This window comes from Phaethon lepturus, unplaced genomic scaffold, assembly GCF_000687285.1.
Source record: "Phaethon lepturus isolate BGI_N335 unplaced genomic scaffold, ASM68728v1 scaffold43228, whole genome shotgun sequence".
Taxonomy (NCBI): domain Eukaryota; kingdom Metazoa; phylum Chordata; class Aves; order Phaethontiformes; family Phaethontidae; genus Phaethon; species Phaethon lepturus.
Window position 1 is genome coordinate 88,537 of NW_010559200.1, and position 17,683 is coordinate 106,219.

A 17,683-nucleotide genomic window follows, 5' to 3' on the forward strand; every position below is an offset into this window, starting at 1 on the left:
TATACAGTATGCTCAAGGAATACTCAGTTGCAGTATCTATTTCATATTGGATACTCATCCCATTTATTATGTTGGCATGCACTCATATATCATCTGTGACTATTCGCCACAGCAAGTTATGTGCCAAATAATACACGAGAAATATCTGAGCTGACTTAAATGCACATGGTATTTTTCTTGCATATTTTCATGGCTACTGAAAGTAGTTAGATCTACAACCTAGAAAAAAGAGCATTCTTCCATGGTATGTGGATATTAGCAAAATAAGTACTGTTTTTCTAGTAATGTGTTTCTTAATTGAGCAGAGGGATCACCTCTACAGAATGGCTGGATTCTCTTAGCCTCAAGGCTTAAATCTCTAGGTTTGAACTCAAACCTTGGCCTTTCGGACAGGCTTTGCTGAGGATGCCTACCAGGGGCACAGCATAGCTGCTTCTTCGATGAAGACTCTTAGGTCCACATCAGGAGTGGCTGTCTCTCTTGCTGGCTGCTCACTGTAGAAGACTGAAACTCTGTTTTTTCAGAGGTGCTAAGTCATACTGAGGGACAAAAATGAGCAGGAGCTGCAAGCCTGCAATTTTGTGAAGAATCTCAATTTCTCTTAAAATAAAAAATTTAATCTCTTTCTGGAAGAACAGATACTATCAGCCTCTGTGAACACAAAGCTAAGTTTCATGCTTTCATTTCCCTTCAGTTTTCAGCTGACAGTATAGACTGTCCCAGATGTAGTAAGAATAAGCAGAAAATAAAGCAGCACGAGAATGGCATGCTGCTAAACACTTCTGATCCATTAGAGGGAAGTGTTTGTATACAATGCACTGTATACTGCCCTCCAATCTCTTCTAATAATTTATTTGGATAAAGATGATGATGAAACATGCTCTGCTGCCGACATAACAAATTACTTTATTGACAAAAGACAAGATACTGATCAGTGAATTTACTACTACCATTTTTTTTAACAAAGGCAAAATACAAAGTGTTTAGGTTTGGGGTTTTTTTTCCCCACCAGATGTTAGTAGGTATAACTTTGGCTGGTCAGTGGATAACCTAGAGGTTATGGCATCACCAAGACAGTTCCTATAATTGTGGTACTTCACAGCAAGAATGTGGTGTCCTTCCCAAGACAGGCAGCAGGAAAAGAGACAACCCACATGATATAAATCATCAAAAGTACCCAAATATGCCAAAGAAACGTTGCCAAAGAAAACAAAAGAGGGAAGACAGTAATCTTTGTGTGAGAATCTCAAGCTTCATCTAAATTAAAACTTCAGGGTACTGAAAGGTCGCGGGTGGTCTCCTGTATTGGATAAGGCGATTGTTAATTGGCCTGCCTCACATAGGTCTGCAGCCCTCCCTAACTGTGGCATCCTGTTCTGTGAATTATCTTCCATGGCCCTGTGGCTGCTTCTGATCTCTCATCTCTGTTGTTACCAGAGGATTTATGTCATGCTCTGACCCCATCCTTTAGACTACCTTTTCTGTCCAAAGGGGATACACAGGCTGACACACGATTTTCTCATCCTCAGTTTTGACTTATTAGTTCCTTTAGTCTAATTTAGAGGCATTAGTACTGCCCCTTTGGAACTGTGCATCTCTGACAGTGTAAAAGGTTTCTAGGATGAGCCAAGAAACTAGCCCACGGTTTTGATAATACCTTGCAGATAGCAGTCAGCCTTCAAATACCATTTAAACAGATCAGGAAAGAGCTGCACTGTATGAGTAATTCAACTTCTACAGGCTTTAGAGTTTGCTCTTAGCTACATATTGAGAAGTACTGCTGCCCTCTACTGTATTATTATGGGTTGTGCCTCTGATAATCCGTGACAGCCACAAGTACTCAAGCAAAATTTCTCGTCTTACCCAGAACTTAGCAGGCTTAATATTTCCATGTATTGGTAAGATCATTCAAAGGGTCTGTTTCCAATTCATCAACATGTTCTGATTCTGGAAGGGCTAGGTCAAATTGAAAAATCTTTTTAACTGATGTTGACTCTTAGAAGAGGTGGATCCTTGGAAGAGGTTGGATGTGTTTCATTGCTTCAGCAAAATGTTGTCTCTTCTTCTGATAATAAATAGCCATCAGAAGAGTAAGAACTATGGAGTGAGAGACCAACCCTGGGGCCAAAATGACTGCATCGAGGTTCTGCCTGGGACACAATGTCTCTGATAACCTGAATTTTATCTTAGATTATGATGGACAGCTAAATCCTAGTTCAATTGAATTCATCTTCCCTTAGTCTCAGCTTATTCAGTTCTGAAAGGATACAGCTCACAATCATCTCAAAAAGCTAGGTTTCTTTCTCACTGATGCTAGGAAGAATAACGAGTGCTACTTTGCTATATTCACATCCACTACACAACAGTTTCCAAACAGGAATAGCTTATTTCTTCCCAGCTCTTCACAGCCTCCAATAACCTTCACTTTTATCATTTTCATCTCCATGCCTCTGAATAGGTTGCACTGCTGGTAGGTTACAGCACCTATCATGTGCATCTAAAATAATTTTAGAATTACTTCATGCTTCCCAATCTCACAAATCCAATTACTTCTCTCCTGCAGTGCTTCCTGCACTGGAATGCAACTGTGGTGTCACCAATATAGAGTACTAAACTGAAAAATTCATCAGAGATGGGAATAGATAAGCAGATGGTAGCAGACAACTAGATTGAAGCCAGAGACACAGCCTTCCTACTCAAGGGAAAACTCAGACTGTTCTCACTAATTATCTATGCGGGTCTCCGAAGGAATGAGATACACATTGTAAAGGAAGCAGACTAAGAGCCTGGCTAATTAAAAAACTGTACTTCCAGTAGATGCAGTGAGAAATCCACTGGGTGTCCACACGTGTCCCGAGTCCCTCATTTGGTGACTACCACCCTGGTTAATATTCTGAACACTGAAGCAGAGAAACCTCCAGAACTAAAACCACAAGCTGTTACCATTTTACATCAAACCTGAAACTTCTCTTATGAGGCTGACACAATCTTCTATCTGTAGTAAATGGGAAAAGAACCTGTAATACACATTCACTAGCAAATTCCAGCCACTTTTACTTCTGTAATACTTTCAGGTTTATTTTCTGTTATTCACTGTACGACACCCAGTATTTCCAGTTTCTTCTTCACAAAATACACCTGTAACTTAACTTCACGGTTCCCCATTTCTTCCACAAATGTTATGTAAAGGCTTTTTTTCCATGAAAAGGGGAGTACTAAAAAAATCATTAAACCTGGAGTCAAGCCACACAGCCCAGCTCCAGATCTAACGTCAAAGCTTAGGTTCTTTCCACTGAACAGTTTCCTACAGGGAAAGGACGCAACAATTTTGCTTCTCATCTCTGAATGACAGTGTGACAAGGAAGGTCCTCTGCATTTTTGCCCCTTACACATTTCAATGATGACACAGAGCGATCCATGTATAGTTTAAGGATTGCAGCTCAAAGGGGGCTTATCACAGCCATGGGAGAAGGAGATCAGTACTGACAACAAAAAGATACATCTCTCTCAAAAGATTTGTCCAGTTTCAATGAGAACAGAGGACTCCAACTAAGAGTCAACAAAAGAGATGGTTCAGATGTTTTCTGCCTTTTCATGTCTGAACATATAATTTCTCTCTCCAGCATATTCTCCCTCTCACATTCTCAGCATCATTCAGATCATCTGGCCTCATTTGAGAGGAGAAATCTCATGTCGTATATTTTGGCAAACTTATGGTTGCCAAAGGAGATTACAATACTCAAATTACCTCTACAAATATAACAAATCTGACACAGCATTAGCAGTGCAATAGACTTTGTACATCACCATTAAAAGAAAAACATGGAAACCACAGATCCATAGAAACTAGTGCAATTAATTCCCTATCTCACACTTCTCCTGATGACTGCAAAGCTAAAACACTCAAAATATTTCTGAAAATTAGCAACTCTGCTCTAAAATCAGCAAGAAAAAAAAAGCCTTTCCTATGAGAATTTTTTGTATTCTCTGCAGTTGCACGAGGACATAACGGAACATGGACCAATTCTTAATCTCCAGTTGTCAAAATACCCACCTCTAGGACCTTCCCAGTAATGAACTGGTGACATGCTTCACATTTGACTCCAAAAAGAACTTGATAGTCCTTTTCACAGTAAGGAGCACCATCCCTGAAAAAGAAAATCCACGAATTACAAATCACCTTTTAAGAAACGGGTTACAGCATGACTTAGTCTTCCCTTGTCTTCAGTCTGGAACCCGTACACACACCAATAGGCAAATGGGAGAGAATTCAAGGGAAATGTTTCGTAGTAGAAGGAAAAAAAAAAATCATATTCTTACTAGTGCCTCTTAGAATTACTCCTTAAATTCCCATCAAGAAAAGGCATCCAGGACAAACCACTGATATAAATCTCATTCTTTGTGACAGACTCTCTACACCTACAGGTGGTGCAATTCTAGGGAATCAGTGGAATATGTCCATGGGGATGAAAGGAGATCACAGTCGTTACCATAGGCAGGTAGTTTTTGTTCACTTCAACAAAAAAATCTTTGATAGTCTGCAAGAGTATAAGCAGTTACTTTTAAGTGTAAGGTTATATAATTTTTTTTAGAATGAACAAGGAACGTACAGTAAAAGTAGAAACACTAGTCAGCTTAGGAGCATTTCTCAGGCACTGAACTTCCTTTGAGAAATTAGAGATGCTACTTTTTACTAAATATTATGCACTCCTTAATGACAGGTTTGTGAAACACACATTGTTTCCCTATTTTTTCCTCTTTGTTATATGCTTGAAGGAGGGAACAGAGACTGTATCTTCAATCCCTCTATTTTATCATTATACTACTTTTCCCCATTGTCTTCCTCTACACTTCATTCCACTCAAAACTCTCTTCATTAGTTTTATTACACGGAGATGAGAAACACAGTATCAGGTCAATCATCAAGTTTACTCTATTCTCTAGCAAAGGCAAGCAATGGACAGGTTCTTACCTTTTTCCCTCAAAGAGGGAAAGCAAAATGGCACAGAACTTTAGCTGGCTAACTCAGAAAACTCATGCAGGAATTCACCTAATCCTTTGTGGAAACATGGAGATATACCCCCTTCTGTATTGGTATTAAATACAGACTACTATCACTTAAAAACACCTTTTGGTTGCACTTTTCAGTTTAGTTTCCTTTCCCCAGTCAGCTCTCACTGGGAACCAAGATTTTGCTGTATACGGAAAGGTGGTCAAAACTGGAATTTCAAAGGTGAACTTTGCTGCAAGCTCTTCTCCATTGGCAACAAGAACTCATGCCAAGAGTGCAGAAGAGATGCAGAGGTTACGTACTTGCTGATGTATTCCCCGGTTAGGACCTTCCCGCAGGCCTTGCACTTAAAGCACCCCAGATGCCACTGCTTATCCAGAGCTAGCAGTGCTTGTCCATTTTTTATGTCTCTTCCACAGCCAGCACAATCTGCAAATAAACAAACAAATGCACTTGTTGTCAGTTACTTGGTTCATTAACCCCCGTTAACCACCCACCACTGCAACATTTGATAACCAAAGGGGAGAATTACACAGCAAAGCAAAGGCACATCATCTTTTCCTCAAACGCTTCCCGGATCCTAGACAAAGACTGCATCTTTGTCACTACAGACACAGTCAGCAGAAGAGGCAAAGTACCTCTTCTGTTTTTCATGCTGTTTATGATTCAAAGACTGCCAGGCAAGCTCTGTACAACCTCCTTTTGTTGGGAACGAACTATAAAAATCATCACTGCAAGAAGCTCCTGTATTATAAAGCAATCAGCGTTATTTCGCGTTTTGCTTTTTGCAAGATCTTGACCGCTTACGGGAAGCTAAACGCGGAGGCCTGGGCGAGCACCGCCAGCCAGGACCGCGGCACTTCCCCGCTGGGTGGCAGCAAAGCCCAACGTGCCCAGCGAGCTGAGGGGCGGCGGCGCAGCCCAGCCAGGCGCCGGGGAGAGACCTTTCCTGAGGGAGGGCCCACGGCAAGGCTGACGGCAGGGTGGCAGCAGCGAAGGCTGCACGGCAGGGCACATCGTCTTCCACCTGCAGGTGTGGGCAACCGTAGTTCTCATGGTCTCTAGTCAGCATAAGGACTCTCGCTCAGGGATTTTGGTATTACCTTGGTAGTAGGCACGTTTCACCGCGATTCTGAAGGACTCTTTAATGGCAGAATGCAAACCTGAAGCCAGGAACGCTGAATGCCCTCTGTCCCAGAGGATGCCACAATGCCTTATGTCACATCAGAAATCTCTGGCTCAGCCCCAAGCTCCCATTCCTCTCTATTCAAAATACTCCTGGTAAGGGGCAATTCAGCACATGGCAAGATCTGAAGAGCCTGACGTGGCAGGCAGCGCTGAACTGCAAGGGTTGTGCTACAGCTTCTGTGCCCAGCCTCAGGGGACAGGGGGGCCGAGGGAAGGAAAGACCTGGAAGACCAGTGAAGCAGAAAGGGAAGCTGCCTGTCAGCTGAGGCACACATGGAAGCCACAGAGGAGACAGCCTGGAACAAAGGATTTTCCATATTTTATTACCCCCAAACTCGGTATTCCTTTGGTGAATGTAACATCCTCTCCATACACCTGGCAACATCAACAAATAGCAACAAACCAAGACCAACAGAAATAGAGCAATCCGAGCAGTTAAAGCAATTAAGGCACCAGGAAAATCATCCCGTCTGCGCTGCTCAAGCTGATTGAACAGGTACAGCCTGAAAACTTTCACCTCCTCATGGGTTTACAGCCCACACCTTGCAAAAGGGTCAGCTCAAGTTTATCATCTCAACTGATAATGAGAAAAGAGTCACTCCTTTTGACACTAAAGGGCCTGACTTTTGTTTACTGGATAACCAGCCAAGAGAGCCCCAAATATATGCCATACTTTCCTGCTATCCAGGTCACCATTTGCAGCACGTACCTCCTCCTGTCAGCATTCCTCTCCTCAACTCCCTTTAAAAAAGGGACTAAGCACCATGGTATCTTGCGATAAAATGCAAGTCACAGATTGTTGACACAACTTGGACTTGAAAAGCAACCCTGAGATGTCCTAATATCAGGACTTTGCTCTAGAGGACAAATGTTACAAATTGAAACCATGAAATGACAAGGGCTGACAGCATGTGATGGATTCCTCTGCTCTTCCGTGCCAGCTCAAGGCTCCATGCCACTCTGTAACAGCAGCAAAGGCTGGAACAGGTCACCAAGGGAGGCTCTGGAATTTCCAGCATGGGGCTGAGGAGGGGACAAGCAAACATCTGTCAGGATGGCTTTGGCACACCTTCGGTTTTGGGAGGATACTACATCATCTCTTGAGGTCCCTTCCAGCCTGTGTTTTCTTATGCTAAATCCAAAACCATGCCATTTGCCTTCCAACTGTGACAACAAATGGGATCTTTCCTTCAGTCTCAGTGGACACTGAACTGCAGCATTAAACAGCACCAATTTCTCAGCTTCCCAGCACTACTGCTTCTCCCTAGTGTGCCAGCTTCTACATTCCTGACCTGGGGTCCAGCCAAACTGTGATACATTCCCTGTAACATTAATCCCTCAAAAAATCTCCTGTATTTTTCATGCTTTTTTCAGCTTTATCCATGAAGCTTCCATGAAGCTGAAACTTCTCAGATACAGAGCGAAAAAAGAGATTTTTAAAGCACTTAGTTTTGCTTCTAACTGAATTTCTGAAGCAGTCAGAAGAATTGCTTTACACAAAAGGTCTACCTAGTCCAGTATCTTTGTTTTGGCACCAATCCGGTTACACGGAGGAAGCAGGGATCCATGAAGTATCTTTATCCGTTTAATTGCTTTTTGTAAGCCAAAGGTGGTGTTGCCACACTTACTCTTGTGCTCATGTATGGTAAAGGTTGATAACATGTTTTTATTATTCTATAGCAACAATGATATTTACTTACTCTTTCTGGGTTTCTTGAAGTGTTTTGCAAGAGCAAATTAACATCATTATTTCCATTCTGCTAATATTACAGATATGTTGAATATCTAGAATCAAAGGAAACTAATAGCCCAGTACTGTCTTATCAGGCTGAGATAGCTTTTAACTAAGCCTGATTTTAACTCTGGCAAAACAGTTGGGTATATACATGAAAAGCTAGCAATTATCATTATCTCCTAAAATAGAAAGCAAATAAGGCTGGGCTGGGCTAAGAAAAGACCATTTGTTCATCCAAATTCCACAAATAAAAGCCATTTATGATCTCAGGCCTGCAAGAAGCACATTAAACCCTTTGGCTCAATGTCATCAGCACACAGCATATACAGGCAGGATCTCAGGGTCACACTAAGCACAATCTGTATTGGTCTAACCTATAACCAGCACATGCTGCAAATAAAAGGGCCATTAGGTAAGACTAGTGGTCCACAACCACATGCCAGAGCAGACCTGTACTAAAAAAATCTGAAAACCCTTCCCAAAATTTTGTGGAATGCTTCCCACCATGGTTCTCTCCGGCTTCATACCTGGGTCTAACAAACTGCACCCCTTGACCTTGAGCTGTCTTGTGTTTTCTTTTTGTCATATAACCCACTCTTCCCTACTTCCATTCCTTGCACATCCACGTATTCAGCTGTGCCAGTATAACGAAGAGGAGGAGGAGGGATAAAGTGCGGTTAAAAGTACTGTTTAAAATGCAGAGTGAGCAGTACAGTTCCTATATGCACTTACGATCAAAAGAAAAGCATACCACAAAAAACACTATGTAAGATTAGACATTTCATGGCACTGATTCCCCTTAAGAACTGGGAAGTAACACACGTTCATATGTGTTGTGTCCATGCTCAGAATCTTCAGCTGTGTAACAGCTATTTCTCACTAAAAGCACTGCTGTTAAGGACCCAATCAGAAGAAGGTTATCCAGGAATGTCAGGAAAATAATGTATTCCCCCAAGATCCATCCTAAGCAGGGAAAAAAAGATTGTATCTGACAGTACTGGACATAGTTACCCAAATCACGGTGTAGCCTCCCTGGGCTGTCTGTGACAGCAGCTGCAGCCTCCACAAGCAATGTCCACTTGCTCAGACATTGTGTGTAAAAATTGAATTCACTCTCTCATAACAGCGTTAGCTGACAGTACCATTTTTTAGCCAAACAAAAGCTTCTTACGCAATTCTTTGCCAGAGATGCTTAAACATACCTGTTGTGTCTTTCACATACCCTGGCTAGGCCTGCTCAATCTGAAGATATATCTTAACACATTTAAGCTACGGGTCTGGAATAAAATAGCCCAGAAGGATGTCATATTTGATGTGTTCAGATACAAAAGCAAATGCCAATGCCTGGACAAAAGGGCTGTAATGTGGAGTCAGCCAGCCCAAAAGCATGGAAAAGTGGGGGGACAGGACAAGGGAAAGTAGCACGGCAGTATAATATTATATAGGATTAAGATCTCCACCCCCAAGCATCTTAAGCAGCCTAAGATGAACTAAAAGATGAACTAAAAGATGAACTAAAAGATGAACTAAAAGATGAACTAAAAGATGAACTAAAAGATGAACTAAAAGATGAACTAAAAGATGAACTAAAAGATGAACTAAAAGATGAACTAAAAGATGAACTAAAAGATGAACTAAAAGATGAACTAAAAGATGTAGGCCAGGGTGAGCCGCCATCCATGACACCTTGCTTGTAAAGATGCAATGAGAAAATGTGTTTCCCTTTTTAGCATCTGCATCACCCCAGACATCCAGGAGTGAAGCATCCTGCACAGCAACCCATTCGTCACTGCCTAAATTAAGCGGTGGATTTTCCTCCTCTGCCTCCCTCCCCTGCTCTCAGCCAATAGCAGGGCCCTGAGCACAGCACAGCGGTGGGCTCGGAGCCAACACGGGTGTATTAACCCTAAACACACTGCGTTTGACTCCCATTTGGATTGCTTTGAAAATTATAAATATATCTTTATCTCACATTCTCTGCTCACCCCATTTAAGTTATTAAAGGGAAATCATCTCTACTTGCTTTAGTCCTAATGAACATGGTTATGCAAAGTCATGTGCAGGGACAGTCTTCCAGGAGTGTATTAACTCTGCCTGGTGCAGGGTTAGCTCTTGTGAACAGAGCTAATTGCAGCCTGAATTAATGATGCATACTTAGGTCACCAAAAAGTTCCTTTCAATCCTGAAGGCCATTAGTGGCACATGTCTAGATAAAGGCTGAAGCTGCCACAAGCCCTACAAGTCGCAGGAGTAATACTCTTTTTACACTCTTTTTGATACCGTTCCCCTTCCTATAAAACACAGGAAAACTAGTTTTACAAAGGCAGCACCAGCAGGCTTCTGCCCTGAAACAGGTAAAGCAGGGCAGAATGAGGGGGATTTTTATAATTATTATTGTTTTAATTTTTAAAAGAAACAAACAATTTTTCTTTGGACTTACACAGAAATACATTGTCAAACATAGTTGGACCTAAAGGGCAAGCTACGAGGAACAGTGACTTAGAAGTGATGAAAGAGGTAAATATTACCAATGAAGTAAAGGTCAAGAAATCTCTAATTGTAAGTAACTCTTACCCACCTTGAAAAACAACTTATATCCCAATAACTCTTCTGTGGCAATGTGAAGGTTGTGCAATTATCGTTTCTCATAGACTTAGGAAGACCAGAGTTTTTTCTCAGTCACCCTGTAACCACAGATCACGCAATGCCTTTCAAAGCCTTGTTTCAAAATTAAAAGTTTTGGTGGTATCATGTAGGCTTTTCCAGATCTTCAGGATATTTCAGTCACAATTAAAAATACAAACTCACTTTGCCTGTTTACAGTATGACAAATGCTTTCAAATTTTAAAGCATAACCATTTGATCATGAGGGCAGTGATGAGTTCTGGTCATCAGAGAAGGACACACAATATTGGGAATTTTACATCCAGGATTTAGATCTGAATATGCAACTCAATTTGGCAAAGAAATCTGTTGCCATACCCTTCCTCTTTGGCAATGCAATGCTATGAAATGTTTGTCAGAACAAAAAGCACTATTGCCCTTCTGCTAACAGCAAAACAAGCGCATGCGGGCAGCCTTGTACTCCTGAAATCTAACAATAATAGGCTGGGCACATACAATGGAGGGAAATAAATTTCCCATGGGAAGTGGAGTATAGCTTTGACAGTTTATTATAAATGGCAATTTTTGAAAAATTGGTATTTTCAAAATAAATATTTAAAGAAAATAAAATTATTTTAGTTGATTAAGTACGGAAAGAAATGACAATGGCATGAACTGGCATTATTTGCTTGCAACACAAGTCTGTGTTAACCATCTACGAATGCCTAACATTAACTTGCCTTTTTAAGAATCTGGATGTATCATTACTGTAAATAGCTCTTTCATCATCTGATGTAATTTAAAGGGATTTGGAAAGACGAATGCTCTTCCCCAACTCCAGTTTGTTAATATGACATTATTTTATCAAAGGAGTTTTTATTTTTGCCCTGTCTTCTACACAAGAAGAGGAAACAGCATTTCCCTCCTTTCCACATTTTTCTACACCTCCTTCCCAAAGGAGGCCAAACCAATTGACCTTTTAATCTGTTACTCCTGCAAACTGTCCCTACAAGCAACATCCCACCAAGTCAGCCTTTTTCTGTAACATCAACCTCAGTCTCTTCTTCAGCCCAATCTTTCATACAGGCATCTGAACTGAAAACCAAAGCTTGAATGAAATAGGAGGAGGAAGAAAGAGCAGACAGGCTACAAACTATCCAAGAGAAGAGTTTTTAGTTGTCCTGTAAAAGAAAGATAAAGATTTTTAGTTGTTTTTTTTTCCCAGATTAGCCCTTCCAGAGTTCCAGCTGTAAAACTATTCTGAAGGATAAGCCACAGACAGGTATAGCTAAGCTGAGGCTAGTCTTTACCCTGTTATTTCTTTTACCATACTTCAAATTTACTACTTTACCATAATTCAGATTCACAATTCCAACTCGCAGTACCCCAAGCAAACTGCTCAGACAGCAAATGAGCTTCACTGTTTAATACCCAGCTCATGGACAGCACATTGTGTCTCTTCATCTGCAGGCTATTTTGTGTATTTTCAATTGTTATTCTTGGAAAACAAGCAATTCAAGCATGGTACAACCTCCAACAATAGGCATGAAACATATGGTAACTTTTTGGAAGGTTTTTATGCCCTGATAACCCATGGCAAACTAAGGTCTAGCTAACAACCAATTCACTTCTCACATTGTTTTTAAGTGACCTCTGATTCCTGACTTACTACCTGGCAGGTTTTCTGAACATGACAATGTTTTATCTCTGGAAACCTCCTCCGATAGTTGTATTTTCCAAGCTAGTGATGCCTCCTCTTACAACACCCATTTACTGAGCAATTCCTTGCACTTCCCCCAGAACTTTCTTTGGAACTACCTTTTGATTTGTACTTCTCTGGTAAAAGGTAAGGAGATGGACATGTTTTGATTCCAAGTTCAAGGTGGGGTTGCGCTTAGACAAGTAAGAACTAATACTTATTTAGTACACTTGTATAGTTTATTCACAATTGTTTCTGCCCAATTTACAGAAGTATACAAAACAAATGGGCAAACTGGATTGAAAACACCTTCCTGAAAAACAGTCGTTTTTGTGAAGGAACATTTTTCTAATAGAAAACTCATAATGGGAAACTTCCTGCCCTACCGCAACTATATTCTCAATACAGTTGCTGCTCTGTCTCTGTCACCCAAAAGTTAGTCCACAACAATGTTTCATACACTTCCAGAGAAGGATCTAAGGCAATTTATAAAGCAGCAATGAAAACACCCATCCTTGCAAAATAAGAAATAGCTGAGTAAATGGAGGCTACTGAAGTAATTTAGCCATTGTTATGAAACATAAGCAAGGACTAAAATTAATCCAAGAAAGCAATTCAAATTACGAAAATGCCTCAAATATTGCCAACGTTTTTCAAAAGAATAAATCTCCTTGGAGTAATCACAAAAATGGGCCAGTGTCATTGCAAAGATTTATCAAGGGAAGAGCTGCGTATTCTTAGGTGTAATCTAATGGCTTTTGCCAGAAAGGAACTGTGCTTGGGTTTGCATCATTTCTCTGCATTTTGTATCATTCCATGCATGTTAATTTGCTTATTTTATTCTTAAAAAGGGGGCAGAATAAAATTTTAGACCCACTGTATGCTCAAGATATTATGCCATAAATGTAGTTGCCCTGCAATGGTATTACATGCAAATTTATATTAAAGTATATAGAGATATGAGAATTAGATACTGATATTTAAAAATAAAGGATTTCAATTAAAATCAGAATTTTAAATTTTCATTTTAATCAAAGTTAAATATCCAAATGGGATCTGAAAACAGAGAAGAAACTTGCTCTCCTTTTCCTATCTATAAACAAATTGAGGTATGATAAGATCTGCCATTTTTAATATCTTTAAGGACATGGTGAACCAAAGTAAATATTTTTATAAGCTACAGATCCTTGACCAATCAGCAGTTCCAGAATTAAAATAAATTTTAATGCATTTACTTCCTTCATGTGTCTAGTGGATTTTGGGTAGTTTCTGAAATTAAAAAAAAATCCACAATGCTACTTTATGCATTCTAATTAAATTCTAATTTCCATTCAAATAGAGCTTGACATAAATCGTGAGCAAAAATAGTCATTAGGAAAAAAATAAAACAGATGCTAAAGAACATGATGAATTTATACAGAGCTACATTAATTTAAGTAAATGTGTACAGATATGGAGTACCCTCATGCTTATCAATTAGCCTTTTACAATTAAAAACCTAAACGTAAACCAAGGTTACAACCAATTATTCTAATCAAGGTTTCCTGGGTTCTGAGGTAACTCATGATTTACATCAGTGATTTAAATCACAGTGTTTGAAATCAATCCACAGGGATGTCTGTGGTATGTCTTGATTCTAGGGTAAATTAAAAAAATAAGACAGACAGGACTACATGAGCCCCTTCTGTCCAGTCCCCAAAATCCTTAACTGAATCTCCAGTACCCAAACATAAGTATGCAAGCTTGAAATATGTGAATGTTTCTGTATCTTTAGCAGATAAACCGGCATTATGAAACGAGAAAATCTGTGTATTACGGCACACAAAAAATATTGAAAAAGTACACAGAGGATTTTTAAAATTGTATTTTAAAATTGTATTTTAAAAACACATGTTCAAAACCAAAATTGTTGACCCATCTAAGCTCCCCAGTGCATTCACTGTTTATGGACATTGTGAGTGTGGATCCCATAGGCAAAACTGGGCTCAGTGTCTTACACAAAGGCCTATCCATCCGTGCCAAGTATTTGTACAATACCAATCTATACTATGTAGCTTTGACACACAGTGTGAAATTGTAGGGTATTTCCTAAGAATGAGCTCAAAGTCATGTGTTGGATGTTGCTTAATATCCTTTGAAGCCAAAAAATCACTGCAGATAGCTTGCTTACAAATAGCCAGCCAACTCTTCCCCTTTGCTTTTTAAGGCTTCCCGATGAATTTGAGGGAGTTTTCAGGCAGCTCAGAAAAGAAGGGTTAAGAACAAAATAATGAAAACTGAGACAAATGTAGCTAAAGAGTTACAAATCCTAGCTACAGATTTTTCACAAGAATTATGATTAAAAGGAATTTTGCATCCATTTTGTTCATTCAGCTAACTTCTAATGGAGAAGTTTGTGATGCCTATAAATCAGCTCAGACAATATTTCTGAATACTGGCAACAATCACCTATCTAACGAAAGGACAGTTATGTCCCGAATATAAAACTGCATTAAGAATTAGAGAGTCTTTAAAGGAGTACTGCTGCTTCTCCATTCTGATGCTTCGTTGTTTCACAGCCAGCCTCACTCCCCCCACCACCTTCTGGGCAGTGAGGCAAATGATGATTCCTGTTTTTTCCTGCTCACCTTTTTCTTCAACAGGTAAGGTATGTTGCCTCTGCTCTACTTCAGCATTACCAGAAACCTTGTTGAAGTTTCGGATATTTACTGGGAGCTTTACTGCATCTTATTTGAAGACATAAGGCTATTGAATAATTAACAAAGGTATCTTTCTCCCACAAGTTCATTAAGCATTAAGCTTATTATTTATATCACAATAGAGCTCAGATCCCCAGTTGTGAGCCAGGATCCAACTCTGATAGACTCTGTACTGATGGACATGAAAGCATTTGTCCCAGAGAACTTACATTCTTTGAACCAGAACATAATGCGCAAAACAGACAAGGTCAAACATACAAAACAGTATTGTGAAATCTCCACGTTGGATGCTGGCTGGTCAGGGAACAGCTGCACCAAAGACTATTTATGCACATGTAACACGGGCCATTTTGAAAACGCTGATCCATGTCTTGGCTGCACTGTAACGCTCTTAATTCACAGGAATGACTGTTAGAAAGAAAGGGGAGTTGACCTTTTTTCCCTGTCCTTCTTTCCAAACAGTATAATCACTGGATATCTTGGCATCTATTTCGCTGAAGAAAAGGAAACTCTGAAAGTCTCTCTCATCATTTTAAAAGAAGATGAATTTTTCAAATATAAACTCTTGCTAGGTGATTGTAATGCTTCAGTTTCTTTTGGATAAGGAGTTTTTTGCTATCCATCTAGAAAGTTCACTTTTCATTTGAAATGCAATTTCTTAATTAGTTCATGGATCAAAACGATCCAACCTTTCAGCAAAAAGATAATAAGAAATAACTAAAACTACCTTACCAGCACCCAGACAAGGAACCAACAGAGAAACAGCTCCATCTCAGGTAGAAAAATAACATTCTTATTACTGAAAGGCTTTATCATGGAAATAGGGAAGTGGAATGCTTAAAGGAAAAAGCTCTGTTTGAGGAAGAGGGAAATGTATTAAACTGTCTTCAAAGACACATAGTCTCTTCAGAACTTCAAAGACGATACCTAGCCAGAAGACAGCCAGCTCGAGCTCTGCTAGTGCAGACTGCTGGCACCACCTCATGTGCCTACCCCGAGCGCGGGGGATCTCTCTATGGCTGCTCTGCTCTCGGATGTATGTTCCACAACCCCTCTTGTGCAGTTCAAGAAGAAATGCAAGCCAGTGTGGTACTTTTTAAAAATGAAGACCTGACTAAACTAGGGATTTTGATGTTCAAATGTCTGCATCAGTTCACCTACCAGCTTCCTTGGTGAGAATTCACTGATAAAATGCCCTAATGAAGAAGTATCAAAGTGAGTATGCCCGTTAATGGAGCAAGTCTACTTGCCTCTGCTTCACGCACTAATGCGGACAGAAATTCTTTCAAAGGTACCTAATCCTAACATGGATGAAGAACAAGGATTTAGGTAGACTTTAGGTTCTTAAATTTCTCCTTACACAAGTTAAAACCACATGCATTTTCTAATTTTTATGACTTTAGCATCAACAGGTAAGACCCAGGCAGTAGCATAGTACTTAGGACTGCATCATCTAAGCACTATACCATCTTCAGTTTGCTTATAACCACAAGTAAGCTAGGGCAGCACTATTTTTTTATTTTGCTGATAGAGAACCGACCCTTGAAATTTAAGTACCTACCCTGATACATAAAACGTGTATGAAGAAAACAGAAAGCTACACTCAGGATTCCCAGAATTCCCAAGGGAATTAACCACTAGATAATCACTCCTGTGACAACATGGAAACAATAAACCATGAATCCCCAAACAACATAAAGTAGCAGCAACAATAGCAATGATGACAACAAAAAATTCAAAGGTTTGACTTTGGCTTTGACTCTTTTTCACTCTAAATTACAGCATGAAATTAGGAAAAAAACCCCATATAATCTGCAGGTTTTTAAGCGTGGCCTTCCAAAACAGTCCACTGAATATGGACTGAGGGACGGTGAAAAATGCTGAGGGACGGTGAAATGAGGCTATCATATATAGAACAGAGATACAATACAGGAGATCTTAATTAAAAGAAGGTAAAATTGGGGGTGGGTGTGTGTAAGCTAGTGCACTGTGTACATATAGCAGTGTCTAAAAAACAGGGTTGACTAAATTATGAATTACAATTACTCTATACCATCTGTGTACTGAAAAAGTCTGTCTTAGAAATTTAGAATTACAAAGGAGTCACCGAAATGGTTCTTCAAGAAAATAGCTATAACTATTCCAGGTACTATATGTGCAGTGAAAGAGATATATTATTAATATAGATAAGGTAAATAAGTACCATGGACCCAATTAATATTAAACAAAAAAAAGAACATTAATTATTCAGTATTTTTTCTTCTGATTTTCATCAGAAAGTGCAGTGGTGTGCACTATAAAAGAGTGTAATAGCATTCAGGTTCTTGTTTTTGAAGATGTTAACCCCTGTATTTAGAGGCATTTGATTTTCCTTGAAACCATCCAAAAAGAGCTGTCAATAAGCCTTTAATTTCTGTGAAGTAAAAGACATCAGACAACCGCATGTCAACATTAATGCGGACATTCTAGTGGATAGAAGGCTTCCTTTTACACTACATAAGCCAATCAAAGCTGATATACTTTCAGTCTATTGACTGAATTTCCTCACTTCCAATTTTCTTTGTTTTAAGGAAAGCCTTCTCTAGTAATCTACTTGGAAGTAATCAGGGGAAACTAACAGCAATATAGGATATAAAATAGATGCATAGTATGAATGAGATTCTGTTCTAAAAAAACTTGCATTGAAAAAAAAATCCTTTCAAAAACAGGCAAAGCATCAGAAAAAATTGATCTGTCTGATTCAGCAG

The 17,683-nt window shown here is 39.6% G+C and overlaps 1 protein-coding gene across 1 annotated transcript in view; it reads right to left on the bottom strand.

Moving 5' to 3' along the window:
• Nucleotides 1–17,683, bottom strand: part of ABLIM1 (actin binding LIM protein 1) — a gene marked incomplete at its 5' end in the record, with an annotated part of 106,177 nt that overhangs the window by 68,217 nt on the left and 20,277 nt on the right. Inside the window, 2 exons of the mRNA XM_010293287.1 lie at nt 4,055–4,148; nt 5,314–5,440. Coding sequence (XP_010291589.1) covers nt 4,055–4,148; nt 5,314–5,440 — 221 coding nt within the window. The remainder of the gene's footprint in view (nt 1–4,054; nt 4,149–5,313; nt 5,441–17,683) is intronic.